This window comes from Populus nigra, chromosome 6 (genome assembly GCF_951802175.1).
Source record: "Populus nigra chromosome 6, ddPopNigr1.1, whole genome shotgun sequence".
Taxonomy (NCBI): Eukaryota; Viridiplantae; Streptophyta; class Magnoliopsida; order Malpighiales; family Salicaceae; genus Populus; species Populus nigra.
In genome coordinates this window covers 19,728,133-19,752,179 of record NC_084857.1, presented here as the reverse complement: position 1 = coordinate 19,752,179, position 24,047 = coordinate 19,728,133, and the positions used below count along the sequence as shown (strand labels likewise).

Sequence of the window (24,047 nt, the reverse complement as noted above, 5' to 3'; positions counted from 1 at the left end):
AATGAACTTACATAGATAGTAAAATTAATATGAACTTTCTTGGATGTAAATTATAAAAGAGACTTATTAATCTTAAAATATTATCACAAACTTGATGGTAATTTATGTATACAAATGTTCTAATGAAATGTTCAAGTCTATAAGATGAAATACTAGCACGTCTTGATGATACATGAACATCAAGTAAGAGAAATAAATGGAGTCCCCTCTCCATGATTCATAAATGTAGCTGCAACTCTTGGATTACATGACGATACTTGTCTTCAATTTCTTCACGTTTCATAGAGACACTAAGCTTTAGAAGCATTTATTTGACTTGCTTCTGTTAGTAATTGCTGTTCTGCAACTAGAAAATCTATCGAATATTCGCCTTTAATCACTTGAAATGAAAATAAAAGCAATCTATCTTGCCTCCAACATTGAAATCGAGCATCCGTTTGCGGAAGGTGGTTTGTTCTGGCTCGATGAATAGCTTGCTTCATCAAGATCCCTTTCAGTGAAAAATCCTGGTTGTTTAGGCTGAGGCAATTCATCTTCATTACCCAACATCAAAACCACATGTGATATGTTTGGTCGATCTTCTGTATTTTCTTGCACACACAGTAGCCCCACATGAATTGAACGTAGCACTTCAGACAAATAGCGTGTTTCAACTCCTGATCCCGCAGCCAGTTCCAGAGGCCTGCCTTGCTTGAACAGTATCCAAGCCTGATAAAAAAAACCATGCTATTAAGAACACATTATCTATTCATGCAAATTCAGTTTTTCAATTGTTTTTCAAAATTCCTTCAGTTTTTCTTCAAGTATTTGAAGTGTTCATGTCTCATAAGCATGTGCAGGCATCTGGTACTTAACAAAAGCACTCTAGAATTTATTGAAATGAAACAGTCAAAGTGACATAACTTTGACACTTACATGCCCGATAAGGTTGAGGTGGTGATCCGGGTGACTGAATCCTCTGTTCCTATAGCCAGTCACTATCTCTAGCACCAATACTCCAAAGCTGAAGACGTCTGATTTTAGCGAGTAGAGTCCATAATTTGCGTACTCTGGAGATATGTAACCACTGCATGTATTCATAGAATTTTAAGTTCCATTTGCAGAATATGAAGATAAAATGCGTATGATGGAGATGACACTTACTACGTTCCAGCCACTTTATTAGTATTGGCTTCAGTTTCATTTTCTCCAAAACTTCTAGCCAGGCCAAAATCTGAGATTTTTGGATTCATTTCGTAATCCAACAAAATATTGCTGGTTTTCAGATCTCTGTGGATTATTCTTAGTCTGGAATCTTGGTGAAGATAAAGGAGTCCTCGAGCAATCCCGTTGATGATGTTGTAGCGTTTAGGCCAATCTAGTAGCAAGCTATGAGTCTCATCTGCCCAAGTCAATCCATTATTGCTCTTATCAGTTGGTAAGTGATAAGTGACTATCAATGAGTTTTCGTGTTACAATTACAAACACATACATGGCAGAATTTGTGAGAATGAAATTGGGGAAAACTACTCTTCTCCTACAAAGCCACTTTATGGAAACTCAATAGATGGTAGAACAATTCATAGAAGCTTAATAGTGCTAAATTTGAAAAATTGGAGTAACTTTTTGATAAGGTTTTGTGAGATTCATACCAAAAATATAGAAGTCCAAGCTTTTGTTAGGCAAGAACTCGTAGACCAGCATCGTCTCATCACTTTGAATACAGCATCCAAGAAGCCTCACTAGATTCCGGTGCTGAAGTTTCACAATATGTTGGACTTCATTTTTGAACTCCTCAAGTCCTTGTCTTGAATTCTTAGAGAGCCTCTTGACAGCTATTTCTTGTCCATCTGTTAATGTTCCCTGCAAATAATGACTCAGCTTCATAAGAAAATCCCACGTTGTCTTCTGAAAGTTGAGAATTTCATGCAGCTTGTATTTCTCCAGGAAATCTTTCGAATCAGCCATCCTTTTATGCTAGAAAAAGGCCGGTTCTGTGGTGGTAGAATTTCAATCCCACAGAACTCCACTGGTGCCTGGAGTATGCACCATGGAAATTCAGAAGCCATATATTGCATGACTGTTTATGGATAATTATTACCTTATAAACAGGTCCGAAACCCCCTTCTCCTAGTTTATTGGAATCGGAAAAGTTATTTGTTGCAGAAGCCAACTCATCCATGTTAAAGAAGGGTAATTCTAGTTCTTCCTTCATGTCATTGTTGTTTGATCTTCTTTGCATTTTTCCTGTCAGCATAACTTCTATGGATTGGGGGGAAAGAAAGAGAAAGACAAGGGATCTCTATTAGCTGGTAAACTCAAGATTTTAATAGCATCAAACACAACGGAATGGGGCGATAGTAATAGTTAGATTTTATAGCATCAAACACAACGGAATGGGGTGAATACTTACTATTTTTCTTCGGCTTCTTTTTCCAAACATACAAGACCAAGCATAGGCCAATAAACAGAATTCCTGTGGACAACACAGTGGTTACTACGATCCTTTTCTTCACTTTGGATTTGGTATTAACCCTTGCAGAGTCACCGTTATCTATAACATGGTAGAGAAAAAACTGGCGTTAAAAAGAGGAAATGCCAAATGCCCATTGTATTTGTTTGTGTGTGTGTGTGTGTGTGTTTTTCCCTGAAAATTTCAAGTACTTTCATGCCAAATAACATGTTATGCTATCAACACAAGCATATATGAATATTTATAAAGATAACTTTCATCTCATGAATTTGATTTCTAGTTATCTGAAAGAATATATATTTGAAAAAAAAAACCATTTAGATATTAAGCAAAAAAAAGTATTAACTCTATGATGCTTAAGGGTCTTAATCAGGTTTCTTTTAGCCATATTTTAAGAGAAGGAAACTCTGTTGCTGATGATAGCCTCGCAAGGAAACGCTTAGATACGCTCACAGACTATATAGGTTGGTTTTAATATTCTTAAACTTTGTATCCTTTTGCCAGTAGCTTTATCTTACTGGTTTTCTTTCTGAAAATATTTCAAATTTTAATTAAAAAAAAAAAAACAAGAGTGACTTTTCTAGTTGAGGATAAATTCATACCTAGTTCTGATGCATCCATCCGTATAAAAATGTCTTGCTCATTTTGAAAGAAAGTTCTCATATCAATCAAATCATTGAACCAAAGCAAGCAACCACTTCCTCCATCCCTGATGTCCAGGTTTGTATACGCAGTACAGCTGCAGTTCTTCAAGCATGTGTTCTTGCACTCCTCCAGGTCCATACTCCTGTTGAACCATGATTTTCTTGTCTCCGGCATCTTCACACCTCTGAGCTTCCGAAACCCATCTCTGGAACAATTTAGTGCAGTCTTTCTAACGCAACCACTTGACCAATCTGTCTTGTCCCAGTCTCTAGGAACTTTTGGTACAAATCCTTTCAAGCAGCTACACACCGGAGAGTTGTTGATGCTACAGATACCATTTGCGCCACAGAGTGCATAAGTTTCACAATTATCTGTATTTGCTGTTTCATAAAGAAGCCAACTTTGAGTTTGCTCGATCCAGAGGATGTGCTGGATATCACCACTCTGAGGTAAGACGACCCTCCAATGCCTTGAGCTATTATGAAGTTGCTCTGTGTAATATATCTCCTTGTTATTATAAACAAATTCAAATATGTACACGGGATTTGGTTTTACTTGAGGCATGCCACTGAACTGCAAGCCATTCCATGGCCCAGCTCGATGCTTCGGTTTCGAATCTTCCAACAGTAGTAACTCCGGATATCCTTCAGGAACAAGGATGCCTGTAATATTACCTCTGGAAGGATCATCAGGTGACTTCCATGATGTCACGTACCAGTCCATGCCAGTTTTGATATTCCGTCCTACCTTCATGCCCGGTATTAGTGTGTTGCCTGGATAATCAAAACTCTGCCACAAGGAGTTCTCCACGTTATTATCACCCTCCTCTTTCACAACAAGGTTTCCTGTATCCAAAAGCTGTGCAACTGGATTCCTAGCAGGTGTTGATGTGTTGGAAGACCAAATGATGCTTCCACTATGATTGAGAAGGACAAGAAGTCCTTGGTTTGTAAGCCTTACAACACCTGATGAATCGTTAAGTGGAGTTTCTCTGTTGGCAACCCAAACTGCTGTCTGGACAGATATTTTGCCATACCATATCCCCAAGTATCGGCTTTTGGATTTCCCGGGGCTGAAAAATCCTAATTCATAGGTCCCGCCAGCTGAAACTATAGTGTCTCCATCTCTAATGATCTGAGCTGTGTTTATGGTGTCAGTAGGTGTGGCTGTTCTTACAATCAGAAATGAAATGAAGCAGAAAAAAAGCATGGGGATGGAATCCATTGCTGCTCTCACTTTGTTATATTACAAAATGGCTGGCCTTGCTAGATGTGAAGTTTTTCGTCTCAAGGAATTGCCTATTTAACATCACAATTAGTCCCCGGGAAGAGCTAGCAATGCTACGCTACATAGCTAGGTAAACGCAAGTCTTCGGAAATTATTGGCTCTGAAGTGACCCTTGTGTTCCAAAAATGGTTGACACTGCTTTTAGACTTAAAACATCAAGCTTAAGGAATCATTTACTTTGAAAATGGAGGCTGGTGGACTTTACGAGCCTATAAGCTTAAGATCTCTTTTCCATTGCTTGAGTTCGTTGGAATACCAATCTTCTGGTACAGAGAACACCAACCCAATCTTGAAAATCTAGTGGAATCGTGAAAGTGGCATACCACCAGACTATCCTCGGTGCTTCCATCCACCAATCAAGGCTAGTGGAGCGAAGCTTATTCCTTGTCAAGTGAAAGAGGCCAAGAGCAGTCGGTGCTGGAGATTTCAAGGGAAGACTGATCCGCCGTATATTCATTTATAGCTGTTTATTTATTTATTTTTAAAGTATTTTTTAAAAAAGTTATTTTTTTAATTTTTATTTTTAAAAATTTATTTATCTTAATGTTTTTATATTGTTTTGATATGATGTGTAAAAAATAATTTTTTAAAAATAAAATAATATTATTTTTATATGTACATGTAAATTTAGAATCATAAAAAGGCTGAAAAAAAAGGAATTTCACAGTAACTAACCACTCTATAAATAAATAAAAAAATATGTCTAGTTGTGATTTCATGAAAAAAATTATTAATAATCATTTTATTAAATAAATAAATAAACATTTACAGAAATTTTATATGATAGTAATAATAATAGATTGCATTGCAGCTTAAAGTTAAACACGTTACAAATATAAAACAAAGTATATTATTATAAATATTTTAATAGTGAAATTAAAAATGACAAGACTTCAGTGATTGAAACGGGCATTATATTATATACTAATTAATAAATCATATTATATGAAAAGAAAGGGTGCATTGTCCGGATCAGAGCTAAGAAAGAAAATTGAGAAACGCAATTTATAAGCTATACAAAACGAAAACGACAGAAAAATTAACAGTAAACCTATGGAGAATCCTAAGCATATTACCAGCTATACAACTCTACATCTATCTAATAAAATTATAGAAACTTCCAAATATTATCTTAAATTTATTGTTTTCACTGTATATATAGAGTTTAGAATCCAATAAAAACATGATAACCTTACAATAAAAAAAAAGATAACATGCAATATTAAGTAAATATATAGACTTGCATAAGATTTAGAAATACAGTAGCATGTATATTAAATTTGTATAAAAAATTATATTTAAACAAAACCAGTTTAAAGTAATTACTTGTTGAAGATTTTAGAATATAACAAATCTAACTTTCTTTTTGTTGCCAAAGTTAAAATTATTTATCCTTAAGGCTTTATTGGTTTTCACTTTGTGCAAAAAAAACTCACTTTAATAAACCTCATAAGATTTTAACAACATCATTTTATTTAGGTGCAGTTGTAAATAAGGTTCAATAGATGTAAATGAATTATCTTCAATATCTTTCTACAAGAATTGAAATTAAACTCTAGATTACGAGGAAAACAAAAATGAATAAAGCTTAAAAAATCAAAAGATTTAAGATGGAAAAATATGCGAAGAAGATTGTCTGTAGAAAAATATATTCAAACAGTACAGAACAACCAACCTGAAAACACTCTTATTCAATCCTTATAGACAATTTTAGAAGCCAAAAGTTGATAGAATTCTGTAATGTTTTGAATATAAAGACATAGGAAAAGGCTAGAAAGCCCTTGAATGCTTAGATGTAGGAATAAATTAAATGAGGGGTATAGTGTAATTGAATAAAGAGATGATAAATATAAATAGGAAGTAAAAAAAAAAAAGGAAAGAGGGATCTGAATTTTGAGAGAGAACCGGGAGGAGAGAAAGGGGGGAAGAAGAAGAAGAAGAGAAAAGAGGGGAAAATAAGGGAAAAAGAAAAGGAGTTGGAGGAAATAAGTAAAAAGGGGTAAGATTATGCTTTAATGTGTATAATATGTTTTCTTTAGCTTTAATTTCAGTTTTGATGAATGTTAGGGTTTTGAAAATTTGTGTTTTGGGTTGATTGATGAGTTGATTTGGATGTTGTAGGGTTAATTGTTATGGGTATTTGATTATTTGGATGATTTTGAGAGATTGAATTGAAAGATGATGATGTTAAGTTATAGTTTTGTTTGAATGGTGAATTTTGAGTTAAAAATCAGGGGAGAACAGTAGGTTTCTGTTAAAATTCTGGATTGGAGGTTGAAGATGGCGAAAATTCAATTTGGTCCCTCAATTTTGGAAAATTACAGTTTAGTCCCCAAACTTTGGAAAATTACAGATTGGTCCCTGGGACATATTCCGAGATTCTGAACAGAATAACATATGAATTATGGACAGAATTACTGTATAGATAAAAGAATTTAACACTTTCAATTTGGTCCTCCAATTTGACAAAAAATTACAATTTGACCCTAAAAATTTGGTAAAATTCCAGAATGGTCCTTGGAGTATAATGAGATGATCTGGACAGAAATGAGGACTAATTATGGTCAGAATTTCAGTATATTCATGGATTTATGATAAATTTTAGTTTGGTCCTCCAATTAGACAAAAGTTGCAATTTGACCCTTAAAAATATGATAAATTCCAGATTAGTCCCTAGCTGTAATATTATCTTTTTCAGATTAGTTTGATGAATAATTAAGGGTTATTTAGTGAATTATTGCCAATTATATTAGTTGTTTTATTATGGATTAGATTTCGGGAAAACCGTTAAATGTTGGGTTTTTAGGAAAGATAACTAGTTAGTTCAAAAATATATAGGGTTACGGAATACACCCTTAGATAAGTGTATTAAATAAGTTATATATATTCTTTTGAGTCATTCTTAAATATGTCTCCTTTGTATTCAGATAATCTCGATATTCTACCGACAGGACGTCAGTAGGATTTTCTTTGGTGTCTGCTTTTGGCTTCTGTTTGCTTTTGAGTCAGGTGAGTGGATAATTTTCCATATGCATGAGAAATAATATAAATATTTGATTTGTTAATATGAATTGAATCATGCTTCTTGATAATATATATGTTGATTATTATCCTTGTTATGATAAAGCATGATCAATTATTGAATCTGAATTCTTGATATGAACCAACATATATTTTGAATTGACTTCTGAATTGATAGCTCCTCATTTGATTGATGTCATGAGTTGAGCTTTGAGATATAAATATGTTTGTTAGATTATGGTTATGAACCTATGGTATGTCAGTCAGAATACCCATGCTAACAGGGTAGTGTTAGTCTTTGTGCACATCGTATCTGAACCCTAGTTGGTCGGGGGAGTCACCAACCTGTGTGGACTGATCATCCCACAGTACGGAGCCTCATGCTCATTGCATTTTGATTTTCTGACGAGTTTTACCATATGATCTTCTTGTTATGGCCAATTTGAGAAACCTTTCTATAAGAACCTAGAGCCATACTTGTATATATATTTCTCATTGTTGTATTACCTCGTGTATGTATATTGAACGTTATCTACTCACTGAGTTGTTGAACTCACCATCTCATTATTTATCCTTTTCAGGCTTATAGCTTGATAGCAGGTCATTTTGTTGGACCTTCAGAACCTGCTTTTTGGTTGTACTTTGTACCTTTTCTTTATGTCTAGTTAGTGCTCCAAAACTCTGAACTTTTATAAACTTTTGTATTAAGACAATTCAATTATATTATGAAATTGATTTTGTTATTTATGCTGCGTTGAATTCTGATTGAGTTAGGATAAGTTTGTGTGTAAGTTTGGGTTCGCATAGGCATGGAACCTTGGAGGGGAACCTTGCCTATGTGCCGGTCATGGATCCGGGATTCGGGTCGTGACAAATTCTCTCATTATCAACTTTGTTTACCCTCTATAAAATTTGAATTAAACCAAAACATTTGTAGCTTTAAATTAGTTGTTTTTTAAGTTGAAAAAACTGTTTAGATCTACAAAAATCCTTCTAGAAGAAAACTAATCAATTTTACCATTCATGGACCGGATTGATAATTCTTCAAGTACCAGACTCAAGGTCAAATATAAGTTGGGATAAAATAATGTTTTGTACCATAAAAAATTATTTTACAATACACCCAAATCCAGGTCTCAGTCGAGCCGAGTCGAGAGCCTATTTTGCTTAAGTCCCTTCCCTCTAAAAGCTTGAGTAGTATTTAAGTGAAATTTTAACTTCCTAACTTAACTCTTTTTTTTCACTGAAAAAATATTTGTAATTTCCTAGAAATTTACCTTGCCATGGAAAACATACAGCAGAGTTTTTATGAGCACACGATCACAAACATCAAGACCACGCAAAACAAGCACACAAGCTTTCACAAGAATAAAAATACAAGTAATCTATCTTGCCTCTAACACTGAAATCGAGCATACGTTTGCCGAAGGTGGTTTTCTCTCGCTCGATGAATAGCTTGCTTCAACAAGATCCCTTTCAGTGAAAAATCCTGGTTGTTTAGGCTGAGGCAATTCATCTTCATTACCCAACATCAAAACCACATATGACATGTTTGGTCTATCTTCTGGATTTTCTTGCACACACAATAGCCCCACGTGAATTGAACGTAGCACTTCAGACAAATAGGGTGTTTCAACTTTTGATCCCGCAGCCAGTTCCAGAGGCCTGCCTTGTTTGAACAGTATCCAAGCCTGATAAACAAAACCATGCTGTCAATACCACATTGAAGATTTAAAGTGTTGAGGTCTCATTAAACATGTGCAGGCATCTGGTTTCTGAAAAAAGTACTCAAGAATATATTGAAATTAAAGATAATAAGTAACATAGCTTTGACTCCTACATGCCCAATAAGGTTGAGGTGGTGATCTGGATGACGGAATCCTCTGTTCCTATAGCCACCCACTATCTCTAGCACCAATACTCCAAAGCTGAAGACGTCTGATTTTAGCGAGTAGAGCCCATAATTTGCGTACTCTGGAGATATGTAACCACTGCATGTATTCATAGAATTTTAAGTTCCATTTGCAGACTATCAAGATAAAATGCGTATGATGGAGATGAAGACACTCACTACGTTCCAGCCACTTTATTAGTATTGGCTTCAGTTTCATTTTCTCCAAAACTTCTAGCCAGGCCAAAGTCTGAGATTTTTGGATTCATTTCGGAATCCAACAAAATATTGCTGGTTTTCAGATCTCTGTGGATTATTCTTAGTCTAGAATCTTGGTGAAGATAAAGGAGTCCTCGAGCAATCCCGTTGATGATGTTGTAGCGCTTAGACCAATCTAGTAGCAGGCTTGGAGTCTCATCTGCCCAAGTCAATCCATTACATCTCTTATCAGATTCATAAATGTTGGTTAAGGAACAAGAAAAAAGGAGATGATAAGTTACGATCAATGAATTTTGAGTTACAATTACATATGCATATATGGCAGAATTTGTCAGCATGAAAGTGGAGAACTCTTCCCCTGCAAAGCCACCTTCCCAAGGGCTTTGAACGATGGTCAATAGATGGCTAAATAATTGATGTCAAATCCATTTTGGAAGCTCAAAAGTGCTAAATTTGAAACATTGGACTAGCTTTTTGAAAAGTTTTGTGAGATTCATACCAAAAATGTAGAAGTCCAAGCTTTTGTTAGGCAAAAGCTCGTAGACCAACATTTTTTCATCTCTTTCAATGCAGCATCCAAGAAGCCTCACTAGATTCCGGTGCTGAAGTTTCACGATATGTTTGACTTCATTTTTGAACTCATCAAGTCCTTGTCTTGAATTCTTAGAGAGCCTCTTGACAGCTATTTCTCGTCCATCTGTTAATCTTCCCTGTAGAAGAGAGGTTCTGTAGTGGAACAATTTCAATACCACAGAACTCCATTGGTTCCTGGAGTTTCTGCCATGAAAAGTCATAAACTATATTGCACGGCTGTTTATAGATAATTATTACCTTATAAACAGGTCCGAAACCCCCTTGTCCTAGTTTATTGGATACAGAAAAGTTATTTGTTGCACAAGCCAACTCATCCATGTTAAAGAAGGGTAATTCTAGTTCTTCCTTCAAGTCCTTGTTATTTGATCTTCTTTGCAAATTACCTGTCATTTTTCCTGTCAGCATAACTGTTATGCTTGTTGAAAAAATAGAAAGAAAGACAAAGGATCTCTGTTTGCTGCTAAACTCAAGATTTTTATAGCATCAAACAAAACTGGGCTTTGAACAACTTACAGTCATTATATTACTGAAAATTAAATTAAATTTTTTTATTTATAAAAACTAATCTTGATATCTGATAATCCAGGACTGGCGCGATAGGAGTACTTAGATTTTGATGGTGTGAATACGTACTGTTTTTCTGCTGCTTCTTTTTCCAAACATACAAGACCAAGCTTAGGCCAATGAACAGAATCCCAGTGGACAACACAGAGCTTACTATGATCCTTTTCTTCACTTTGGATTTGGTATTAACCTTTGCAGAGTCACCGTTATCTATAACATGGTACAGAAAAACTGGTGTTAAAAAGAGGAAATGCCAAATGCCTTTTGTATTTGTTTGGTTAGTTATTATGGCTGGAAAGTTTTCATTTGCCATATATGATCTGGATCATTCAAGCAAGGAAACTCTGTTGCTGATAGCCTTGCAAGGAAAGGTTTGGATACGCTCAGAGACTATATAGCTTGGTTTTAAGATTTTTAAACGTTGTATCCTTTTGCCAATAGCTTACTAGTTTGAATATATTTCGAATTTTAATAATAATAATAATAAGAAGAAGAAGAAGAAGAAACGACTTCTCTAATCTGAGGAAAAATTCATACCTAGTTCTGATGCAGCCATCCGTATAAAAATGTCCTGCTCATTTTGAAGGAAAGTTCTCATATCAATCAAATCATTGAACCAAAGCAAGCAACCGCTTCCTCCATCCCTGATGTCCAAGTTTGCATACGCAGTACAGCTGCAGTTCTTCAAGCATGTGTTCTTGCACTCCTCCAGGTTCATACTCCTGTTGAACCATGATTTTCTTGTCTCAGGCATCTTCAAACCTCTGAGCTTCCGAAACCCATCTCTGGAACAATTTAGTGCAGTCTTTCTAACGCAACCACTTGACCAATCTGTCTTCTTCCAGTCTCTTGGAACTTTTGGTACAAATCCAGTCAAGCAATCGCAAACTGGAGAGTGGTTAATGCTACAGATACCATTTGGACCACAGAGGTTATAACGCTCACAATTATCTGTATTTACTGTTGCGTAAAGAAACCAGCTTTGGGTTTGCTCCATCCACAAAAGGAGCTGGAGATCACCATTCTGAGTTGCGACGGCTCTCCAATGCGTTGAGTTATTGACAAGAGTTTCTCTGTAAAATATCTCCTTATCATTAAAAACAAATTCAAATGTGTATATTGGATTTGGTTTTAACCGAGGCAATCCACTGAACCCCAGACCATTCCATGGCCCGCCTCGATACTTCACATTTGAATCTTCCACCGCTACATACTCAGGATATCCACCAGGAATAAGGATTATTGAAATATTACCTCTGGAAGGATCATCTGATGACTTCCATGATGTCAAGTGCCAGTCCATGCCAGTTATTCTATTCCGTCCTAGCTTCGAGCCCGGTATTAGTGTGTTACCTGGATAATCAAAACTCTGCCACAAGGAGTTCTCCATGTTATTATCACCCTCCTCTTTCACAAAAAGGTTTCCTGAATCCAAAAGCTGTGCAACTGGATTCCTAGCAGGTGCTGATGTGTTGGAAGACCAAATGATGCTTCCACTACGATTGAGAAGGACAAGAAGTCCTTGGTTGGTAAGCATTACAACACCTGATGAATCGTTAAGTGGAGTTTCTCTGTTGGCAACCCAAACTGGCGTCAGGACCGATATTTTACCATACCAGATCCCCAAGTATCGGTTTCTGGATTTACCGGGGCTGAAAAATCCTAATTCATAGGTCCCACCAGCTGAAACTAAGCTATCTCCATCTCTAATTGGCTGAGTTGTGTGCATGGTGTCAGTAGGGGTGGCTACTCTTACAATCAGCAGCAAAGTGAAGCAAAAACGAAGCACGGAAATATAATCCATTGGCACTCTCATGAGTGTTTCAACGCTTTGTTATGTTATAAAATGGCTGGCCTTGCAAGATGTGAAAATATTCGTCTTAAGAAATTGCCTATTTAACACCACAATCAGTCTACCGGGACAGCAATGCTCCACTACTGAGGTAAACGCTCGTCTTTGGAATTTTTTTGGTTTGTGAAATTAGCATGCATAATTGACAGATGGTCAACACTCAGAGCAAAGGGAAGCTCCGGCGATGTCATGTATTGATGATGTGCCGTGGGCCTTGAGCACCAAGAAGTGTTTGACGCTAAATCAAGACTTAAGCTCAGTTCAATGAATCAATCGTTTACTTTGACGATAACGAGTACTGGGTTGCAATCATATTTTCTTAAAAAAAAGAAAATATTTTCTTATGCATCGATTCATGAACTTAGGGTTTCCCCACTGACTATCATTCATTTCTAGTACTGGATTTTTTTTATTTACTGATTGATTGATAGGGAGAACTGTCACCAATGACTATCATTCATCAGCAATGATTATTTTCCCCACTATCATTCATCAGTAATGATTATTTTCGAATTCTATTAATAAATTTCATTACATCTCTCATTTGTCAAATGAGTCTTTGTAGAACATAATTACCCCCACCAAATTAAAATTCAAATGGCATTAATGTCCCAAAGATCACTCCTGCAGTCCTCAAGAGTTTCTTTGTCTGGAAGGTCGATCACTCCATTTCGAGAACGACTGTTTCTAGAGCAATCAACACTCCAATTGAAGAGTAACTTCCCCAAGACATTTTTGGAAAGTTTTTTATTCAACATTTCTCTTCAACTATTCTGGCAAGGTAAAGATCCTGTGCTACATCTATTTTTAAAAGAAAGAGAAATCCTAGTAAATAATTGTAGAGTTATTATAGGAATTTTTAGACTAAATAAGAAAAATAAAATTATCTCAAAAATAAAATAATATCTAATTTCTTAAACTAAGTAGGATAAAATAAAAATAACTTAAAAAATATTTTCTTAAACTAAATAGAAACAAATAAAAATTGTCGATACACGACGTCGGGCGACGGCTCCCGCTTTTTTGTTTATTTTAACAAAAAGGGTTTTTTTTCTCGATTGGGGGAAACAAAGATTTTATTGGAGTCGCCATCTAGTAATTTGAGGGAACTAGAAATCCCAAATTAGACACTGGTCCCAGAGATTCGGGTACGGGGTTAGTTATGATTAAGGGAAGGTAGGCACCACCCTTAAAACATCATTTCAAAAGAAAGGTTACCCTTACTTGTGTGTTTTTATTTGATTCAAATGCGATTATATTTTGGGCTTATTTGTAATTATTTTTAAATGATTAACGTCGGTCCCTAAAAATAGGAGACACGTTAAAAATGACATCAGTCCCTAAAAATTAGGAGACTCATCTAAAATATGACGTTTGTCCCTAAAAAGGAGAGTTACGTCTGGGTTACCAAAAGAAATAATGGACATAATCCATATTTGGTATTTATATTTTTGACATCGGTCCTTTTAAAAAAGAGACGTGTCGACTTTGATTTTTGTATTTTTTACAACATGCAAGAAAATTTACAAGCATTTATATATAAAAAATATCAAAAATACCAGTTGAAACCCAAAAAATTACCTGAGTGTCACTGTATAGGTAAAAGACTGAAATACCCTTGGATTTCTCGAAAAATTACGAAAATGCCACTGGCGGCGCGTGTGGCACACACGCGGTTACTGTGGGCGGCGGCGAGATTTTCCGGCGAGATTTCTGTCCAACCGACGGTCGATCCTGGTAGATCTGATGTCGAGGATTCTGATGGCGGTGGTTTCGACGGCCGTTGATGGCTGACGAGGGAGAATCGTCGGTTTGAAGCTTCGGTGGCCGACAAAAATCGCGGCCCTTTTCCGGCCAGATGAGGCGGATAAAACGCTGAAAACCACCGGGGTTTTTCTTTACAGCAGGGTAGAAACCTTTCTGTGGTGGTACGGAGGCTGGAGACGGCAGGAAAGTGGAGATCGGATGGGAGAGAGAGCGTCGCCGGCGAGAGGAGAGAGAGGCTTTGAGATGTGCTTTGGTGTAAACGCGCGCACGGTGCATCGGTGCAGCTGAAGGCTGTGAATCGTTGGATTGCCGTTGAACTGATCCTGCGGCTGCGATTGGCTGGATCTGCAAGTTGATCGGACGGTCCGGATGGGCTGAGGTGTGATCGGGTGTGTCGCGGTGTACCTAAAACTTGGTACACCGTGTGACGTGGCGCCACCGGATCTAAGGGAGAATTGTTTTAAGGGCTGAGATTTATTTGGGTTTTAATTGGATGTGGTAAGCCCTATTGTATCTTATTAAATCAATGATTCAGATCTAAACACTATTAAATCTAACGGTTAGGATATATTTGGTATTTTTCATATTATTTTGTAAAAAAATCAATATCCTACTCTCGTGAAGAAATAGTAAAAAAAACCTGGAATAGTAAAATCAATTCTCTCTTCTTTCCTTTTCTTTTTTTCTTTCTTCTTCTCCCTCCCTTCTCCCGGCGAACTGTCACTGGCTATTTATAGCCAATGACAGGGGACAAGAAGCATCTGCTTTAAATAAAAATTGTATTCATCCAACTGCTCCGCCTACAATAAATATAACTGCCCCGCCTAATATAACAATTCTGAATTATTAATTTTGTTTTATTATATATAATAATATATATATTTATATAGGTAAAATTAAAACTCAATTCAGTATTAGAAAAAGCCCAATTCAACCGCTAAAAAGGAATTTTAATTACCAAAAATTATGTTGAAACATAAAATAAAATAAAAAAACTCTCAAATGATATAAAACCAGTGGATCGGGTTTTGACCAAAAAAATAACAGTTTTGACCCAAAACGGCATGAAACTCATTTTTTATCCTGGTTGACATGGTTTGACCCGTATTGACCCGGTGAACTCGGTTTTGGTCAAAAATGACGGTTTTGACCCGAAACGGCTCGAAACTCATTTTTTTACCCTGGTCGACATGGTTTGACCCATATTGACCTGGTGAACTCGGTTTTGACCAAAAATGACGGTTTTGACCCGAAACGGCCCGAAACTCATTTTTTACCCTGGTCGACATGGTTTGACCCGTATTGACCCGGTGGACTCGGTTTTGATGGAAAGATGCGGTTGACTTGAGAAAAATATATTTTTGAATTTTTAAACTTTTTTCTTAATTTTTTTGGATTTTTATAAATAATAATAGAAATAAAATAACATTCGAGAAAATCTTGGTGGATCCAAAATTGGGTTACAACAAAAATAATTAAAAAAACCAATAATTTTCCTATAAAAACAATACAATCCTTGTAACAAGATATCTCAAAATCACTTTTAAAAAATAAAATTAATCAAATAAAACAACAAACAGATCCAGATCTACTTTTCTTATTATGTTTAGAGGGAGATACCATCTTCATTGAACTCTTCTATTTCATCATTTTCTAACAACTTTCTTTCTTCTTTTTCAAAATCAAGAATTGAAAATTTAACAAAATAAATTTTTGCAACCAAAATAAAAATTCTAAAAATCTCTGTAGATGTTTTACATTGAGATTCTCTCTCTTTTAAATTTTTTTCTAGTACAATTTGGTGTCTTTGCGTGTTGGTTGCTTGACCGCGTGTTTAAGAGGTTCACAACTAACTAAGAATAGCGTAGGAAGAAGACAATCTGACCGAAATTGATTTGAAACAAGATCAGACCCTAAACAAAAACAACACAAAGAAAAATTGACGTGGAAGGTAAATACAAAAATATATGAAATAAAAGGATATAACATGATTAATGGAGCAAAGCTCTGATACCAAAATGGTGTGAATCTCTTAAACACGTGGTCAAGCAACCCACACACAAAGACATCAATTCTCGGAAAGCCAAGTAAATCAGGTTTTGATAGGAGTGTGACACAAAGATAACTTGTATCCAGACACTAGTACTATTAGAAACGAAAACCCCCACCTAACGAATATTGATTTGCGAATGAGAACTATACGGATGACGCCACAAGGTCGGTTGTTCTTCGATAAGTTATTTTTCAGTTCTTTAGAGAACCAAGGAAGGGAGAGTATCTCACCAACACACACAAAAAAAAATTTGGCAAACAAGAAGTTTTATTAATTTGAATTATCTAACTTACATGTCTGGTTATGCCTTTATAATTTATACTGACTCTAGATTGAAACAAACTCTAATAGACCCCTTATATGGATTTATATGATGCCCACTTACAATTAAACCTAAATAATATAAATAAACCCTAAACTAAGAAGAAAATAATAATAACAATAATAAATCTGAATTTAATATCCTAAATATGATAGGATTAGATTTGTTGCCCTTTAAAAGTCTCATACAAGTTAGGAGAATCAAATTTGAAGTTGTCTCCTCTTTAATTTCCTTGTTTGCAAAGTATTCTTAGTTAACTTAGAAACTTATTTAATGATAGATTCCTAATATAATAAGGATAAAATAATTGTTTCCATACACCATAAGGATTCCACATTAATATGGAGGCCATATCACACATGAAAACTATATTGTTGCCCATTAAATATTCTTGCAAGACTAGAAAATTTCCAAAAACCAATTGCCACATCCTTGTAGAAAAAGAATCCTAGCCAAATAGGAAGTCCACAAGTCAAAAGGAAGCAAATAACAAAATTCATACAACCTATATTGACCAGTATTGTGATGCCTTCCCCAACTTCGATTGACCTGAAATTTTAACCCAAGGTAGGAAAACATGTCAGGAGACGCCATGTAAAACCTCAGCATGATCCAACAGTTGGATGGAGAATTATGACGGTTACCGTGAAACTAGACAGTTACGCATTTTACGTCAGAATCCGAATCTGATTGCTTTTTCGTTGCCCAGATCGTATCACTTTGTATTAATTTCAACTAAACTATGGTGGGGATCTACTTTTATTCCTCTATCGGTGGTTTCATACCAATAATATTTGAATAAAAAGACTTTATTAAGCTCACTATGGTATTTTAGTTAAATAACATCTTCTAACTTTCCTTAATAATTAGCTTCCAACTCATTAAAAGTTGATCCTTTAACACAAACTTCACTATTATAGATCTTTTTACCCTACCATATTCTTTAGTATGAAGGACATATTCGTTGATAAAATACTCGTTGTAGCACTTGACCTTTCTTTCAAGACTCAGACAAAGTAAATTCAAACTATCATTAGCATTCCCTCCAAATTGATAAACCTGATAAATAATTACAATCATTAACAATAAAAGAGAATTTTTTAATGAAATTATGTATTAATAGAAACATTCCGTTTGACGTGGAAAACTTTTCATCTTCTAATTGGAAAATTTGAGATTCAGTCATATGTGGATTTTAAGACAGTAGAAATTGGCAATGTAGCCTACGATGAATTTTTCAATCTATCAGTTGATGAGAGTATATGAGAAAAATTATTTAAAAATTACAACATATTAATATTATACTTACTAAATAAAATGTCTCAATTTATTGCAGTAAAATAGCACAAAAATATATACATTTCTAAATTCATTTTTTGTCTAGTACTTTCCCCTCACAATATTTTTTGGTAAAAGTCATCCAGAATGGGAAAATATTGATAAATTTACACTTGAAGGCAATTCCCCACATAATCATGACTTGGGTTGATTCTTATTATCAAATGAGGCTCAAAATAGTACGAGATAAATGTTGAGATCTATTTAACAATATAAATCTCGTATATCGAAGCCTTAACATGCTCCTTGTTTTTAACGTTTTTTATAGGTTGAACAAGTATCTATATGAGATTAAATGAATGTTTTAATTAAAAATAATAGATATTTAATTAAGATAATTATGTAATCCCTAACCTCTCAAATGGATGCATCCATGTATACCGGACAAGGCCTCTAATTTTTACCTCAAATAGTAGATTTATTGATAAATGCTCCATTAAGTCGAAGAAAGAGAAAGGGAATATCATCTCAATTTTTCAGATTTTCTGGATGATATTTGTTTCAAGTTTCTCTATGTGTTGGGTATGCAATTTTTTAGAGCATATATTTCTAAAAAAATGATTGATCTTTAAAAGTGCATATCATATCCCTTTTGACAATAAATCCTAGTATGCAAGTGGAATGAATGTTTGTATAAATACCTGGTAGTCATGATTTTTCATTCCATATAATTTGTCATCATTCATATTCACCAATCTAGGTATGTTTGAAGCATATCTATCAGGAAAACACAGACTCTTAAGACATTGGTAGACAAGTAACTGTGCATTTTTGTTTAAGGCAAAGCTAACTTTAGCTTTTGCGACCCGTGACCCATCATAAATCAACTCTATATTTTTACAGTGACATAACAAATATATATCTATTCTAGCAATCATGTTGTCCTTTGTCTTTCCTTTCACGTCCATCACCATGTTAAAAATATTTTCAAACATGTTTTTTTCGATATACATGACATCCAAATTATGGAGGAGGAGATTATTATTCCAATGAGGAAGCTCCAAAAAAAAAAACTTTGCTTAACCCGATTGAACATTCACCTGCATCACTCTAATTCATTCTCATTGTATCTATAAGCATACTCCCATAACGATTATTATTATTATTATCATCTACAACTCCATGCTCGTTGCTATAACTAGAAGTTTACCCAATCATCCTTTCTACTTTGGTCTTATATGTAAACTAATACAAGTGTTTTTTCATGAACATTTTTTTTGTAGAAAATACATCATAACAACATCTTAATCGAGAAATTTTTTAGTTTTAAACCTTGTACATGAACATCCAATATCATCTCCATCAATATTTTTTGGATTAAACAGTGTGTAATTAATAATATTCTCAATCTCATTACAATGATCTATCTTGTGTAACCATTTGGGTGAAACTTAATACATCAAAAAGAATCATCTATTACTTATATGAAACCTATATAGAATATTGATGACAATATGTATTAATTAATAATGTGAACTAAACAAATTATCGGTACTCAACTAATTAGCTATCTTTGGTTTAACTCAAACTTATTCAATCTATTTTAAAAGTACCTTTAAATCATTATCAATTTTCTTTAAGAAATTAAATTCCTCCAAATTTACCAAAACTTTCAATATAACAATAAAATTGACAAAATATAAAATGTATCTATTAAATAAACCATTATTTATTTCATTATAAAACATATTGGTTACAAAATCAAACATAATTTCATGAAATGACAAACAAATACAAATTTTTAGAATCTCAAAAAAACCTTAACATATACAAATTATCCATTCATACAATAAATTTCTATGGAAAAAAATTATAAAATAAATAAACACATAAAGAAACTATATATACTACATCAAAATGCCAAAAAAAATTAACATTTTAAAAATGGATTCCAACAACAAAAAAAAGGTAGTTTTTCTTATTTGATATGGCGAGTCTTAAAAAAACAATTGAATCAGAATTGATAGACTAAGTGTTGGAGTGGTTCGATTTATGATGATGAGAGCTTGATTTGGAATAAAATATGGGGTGTTGATGGATTCACCAACGAGTATCATTGTCAAACATATTTTCTTGATAATTTTGTTTGTAATAATGACATAGTTTTTTTTTTCATTCCTTCATTTTCAAATGTACATAATTCCCTCGGTATTCACCGACATAAATTTTTCATCAGTGAATACAGATAAAAATATTATGCTGTTAAATATCATTGTAATTTATTGATAGGTTTTTTTTCCATCAGTATAAGTATTTTCATTTGTATTTGATAATTTTATGATAGTGAATCAAAACTTGCAAAACTAAGGGTAATTAAACACAAAATCAAAGAATTAGAAGTAATCCGCCCCATTTTGTTTTATAGTGTATCTGATGACATTCTTTCTCCATTATTTCATCAATATGCACCATACGAAAGGGAGTTGATGAGGAGGAAACGTTGGAACCAAAGAAAATGAGAGCTTTTGAATGAATTGACTAACCTAACTATAAAATGATGCATGATTTTTTTGAAAAAGGTAAATATTTCTTTAATTATCTTTATTTTTTTCATTTTAAAAATTTATTTTTTCTTATTTTTATTTTACTATTAAATATTATCAGGCTTTTCTAGTTTTCTTATTAGAAGATAATATTTTGTTTTAATTTTATTTTTCTATTTAGTATTAATAGGGTTGCAATTGCTTTAAAATTGTAATGATTTTAAAGCCAGAGTAAGAAGAACGCTTTGCCTGATTTGTAATTTGCATTTGTAATGCAATCTGCAAGAATGTTCTACGTTGATGCCAACAAAAGCTTTTCAGGTCACGATTCCAGCTTTAAACACCACCGAATGAGAGGGAAAAAGAGGGGAAAAAAACTATGCGTTCTGAAAACTTGCAATCACATATTATGATTAAAAAGCTGCCATATTTCTAAAATGTTCAGCTGGTATTTTTACCAAAGCAGGAGGTCGAGACGAATTTCAATTTCTTTTGCCCAAGTTCATTGACTTCCATGCTTCTTCAACATAAATCATGCAGCTCACTTATGTATAATATTTTAGTATCAGTATTCAGTAGTGTCGAAGTAAATGATTGATACATTGAACTGAGCTTCAAGTCTTGATGCAGCGTCATACACTTCTTGGTGCCCAGAGGCCACAGCACAGCAACGATGACGATCACTTTACATATCAATTCAACAAATCTATCTCAAATCATCATTTTTACCAACATAACCCAAAATCACTTAAATAAAAAAATAAACTCATATCAATCATCAAACTTAATCATTAACCCATATCAATCAAACTTTAAACTCCATCTTCAAAAATGTAACAACTTCAGCAAACTTAAAATCAATAACCATGGAAACCCATCAAACAATATCTTTCTTTTCTCTCATATTCTCCGTCTTTCTCTCTCTCTTTTTTCTCCTTACAGGTTTCCTTCATTTATGGTTCTTTCTTTATTTCTTTTCTTCTTTTTTTGTTCGACTTCACATATTTATATATCAAAACATGGTAAAAGACCACATTACCCTTCAATCATTTAATCACTTTTATTATGCCAAAAAAAAGCATTTATGTTATTTTCTTTTATAAGTTCCCCACCTAAGGCTTCTATCAGTGGTGAATTCTAGAACCTCTTTGATAACAAATTTTTTTATATTTACCATTTTGCCATTAATAAATGCTTCCGGGTATTTTTCGTACAAATTGTTTGGTTCCCGGTACTTTTTCACACAATTGTTTTTTTGCTAATTTTATGTACATTGTCCCACAAATTTCTTGGGACAATTTCCTAATCCAAAATGCATCTATTTGATATTTATATAATTTATTTAATTATCAAACTTATTACCATTTCATGATAACATTATCGATCTTTAACTAGTGTTCGCACCATCACTCTTACCTTTGCTTTGTACTATCATTTCTTATTGTTTATTCTTTATTACCATACTAATTTTTTTGGAATCTTTTTTCTATTTTTTCTCTTAATCTTTTGTCCCTCGAAACATGTTATTAGTTTTGTCCACGTTATGAATTTTGAATAAAAAATTTATAATTCTCTTTTCAACTTCAACAATACCTTGAATTTATTCATTGGAGTCCTCAATCCATTTCACATCATATATTTTATTATTTCTTTAGTTTATCCATTTCTTTCCATCCCAAATTTTTATTATGCATGAAATTTTTTATACTTTCAGTCCTACATTTACGTGAAGATTTACATATTTTATACAGTTTAAACAGTTTGACTAAGGGTTTACATTTTCTAATGATTTCTTTAGAAATCTCTCTTCCTCTCCTCTTTCTTCATATGGCCGGCCAACAGTGGATATTTATAGATAACAATTTAATTAATTCCATCTATATCCTTCCTTTAGACCTTTCATATTTTTCAGGTAAATCTTTCCTATATTCTAACACCCATTTCTATTAACTTTAAACCAAGCCATATCGAATTTCCTTAAATTATATTTCATCATAATTCTTTCATATTTTATTTCTTTCATATGGTTTTTATTTGCATTTCTATGTTTTTTTATTTTTTGGCCATTTTTCATAATTCATTTTAAAAAAATTTATACATAAACATTTTATTCCAATTTTCCATATCTATCATCATCCCCATGATTTAAATATTCACTTTACTCAATTAGTATAAGTTTTCCCTCATTAATTTTATATAAAAAAAAATCCAAGGGTTTACGTAGCAACTTAGATTAATTTAAATAATATGTTCCTGAATTTCGATTAACCATGCATTTAGTATCTCCCTGTAAATTTTCAGCTCGATACAATATACAGTTTGAATATATAATATAAAGATCATCCCCTGAATAAAACAAATAAGTACCAAGCCAAAAAACATAACATCAACATCATAGCCCGAAAGAACTTTGTTAGCAAAGAAGGTCTTCCTAACATATAAGCTCTCATTTTCAGTCATCTTCCCTTTCTTAAATTTTAGTTGCTCGTCATATATTTGCTTAAGTGTCAAAGGTATAAGAGTTATAGATCTTCCATCCATCTCAAAGAAAAACCTATTTGTCATCAAATTTTCTACCTATTTTTGAAGCTCCTTTGTTTTCTTGGGATTACTTCAATAGGCTGGTCAGTTAGGAATCAATACGCTAAGTGCAAGATCAATATGATGTTTGATTTCTCTTATCGATGACAATTAACTAGGAATTTTATTAGGAAACACATCATCAAACTCTTGCAACAAAGAAACATAAACACTAGGAATAAAAGGGTAAAGTTTGTTAGTATTAAAATAAAGTTTCTTGTAAACAAGTAGGATTATCGGCTGGTTTGAATAACAGGTAGATTTAACATCACCTTTTCTAGTATAAAAATTGAGTTTTTTCTTTAGTTTTTCCACATAATTCACACTTTTCTCACTTACTTTCTTCACTTTTTCTGTCTTACCTCCATTCTTGTCCAAATTTGTGTTTATTTTGAAGGGGGGTGAATGGTTTTGGGTAGTGAGAGAAGTGTTTTGGTTTGTGGTTGATTTTAATTGTATTCTCTCACCCTATTCCTTACCTTGATTTTCTCTACCCATGTTCTCATGTTCTTTTTTTAAACTTTATTCTATCATCTTACACTTGTTTGGGTGTAAAAAAATATAAGAGTGATGGTTTTACCATCTCTTGCAATAGCATATCTATTTCTAACCCCATTATGTGTCACTTTTCTATCGAACTACCATGGTTTCCCCATGAAGATGTGACTTGCATACATTGAAAGCACATCACACATAACCTCGTCAACATACTTTCCAATCGAAAATAGAACCAAGACATGCTTAGTCACTTTCACCTCACCACAATCATTCAACCATTGCAATCTATAAGGTTTATGATACTTAATAGTACACAAGTTCAGTTTACTAACAAAGGTAGTAGTACTAGCTACATTAGCACAATTTCCACTATTTATAATAAAACTACACACCTTGTTTTGTACATGGCAACATGTTTGAAGATATCCATTTGCTTGTCAATATCATCTTCCTTGACCTGAACATCAAGTGTACGCTTTAG

At 33.7% G+C, this 24,047-nt stretch overlaps 1 protein-coding gene and 1 long non-coding RNA gene across 2 annotated transcripts; one reads left to right on the top strand and one right to left on the bottom strand.

Annotated features, from left to right (window-relative positions):
* Nucleotides 1-184: 184 nt before the first annotated feature.
* LOC133697320 (uncharacterized) lies at nt 185-12,761 on the bottom strand. The gene is made up of 14 exons (XM_062119795.1): nt 11,211-12,761; nt 10,743-10,883; nt 10,347-10,504; nt 10,015-10,225; nt 9,477-9,714; nt 9,246-9,396; nt 8,794-9,096; nt 3,055-4,336; nt 2,393-2,533; nt 2,081-2,241; nt 1,632-1,842; nt 1,144-1,381; nt 916-1,066; nt 185-708 (listed from the first exon to the last, which is right to left on the bottom strand). The coding sequence occupies exons 1-14, from the start codon at nt 12,487-12,489 to the stop codon at nt 403-405; spliced, it is 4,971 nt and encodes a 1,656-aa protein (XP_061975779.1). The 5' UTR covers nt 12,490-12,761; the 3' UTR covers nt 185-402.
* LOC133696356 (uncharacterized) lies at nt 6,277-8,150 on the top strand. Its single transcript, XR_009842658.1, has 3 exons — nt 6,277-6,383; nt 7,312-7,393; nt 7,987-8,150. It is a non-coding gene; the product is annotated as an uncharacterized LOC133696356 (long non-coding RNA).
* Nucleotides 12,762-24,047: the final 11,286 nt, after the last annotated feature.

Excerpts from the sequence above, each read along its gene's own strand:
- LOC133697320 (XM_062119795.1), bottom strand. The coding sequence starts at position 12,489 with ATGAGAGTGCCAATGGATTATATTTCCGTGCTTCGTTTTTGCTTCACT. Across the intron at positions 9,715-10,014 it reads CTTGGACTTCTACATTTTTG|ATGAGACTCCAAGCCTGCTA; the intron begins GTATGAATCTCA and ends TGACTTGGGCAG. Across the intron at positions 1,843-2,080 it reads GTTTCGGACCTGTTTATAAG|GGAACATTAACAGATGGACA; the intron begins GTAATAATTATC and ends CATTATTTGCAG.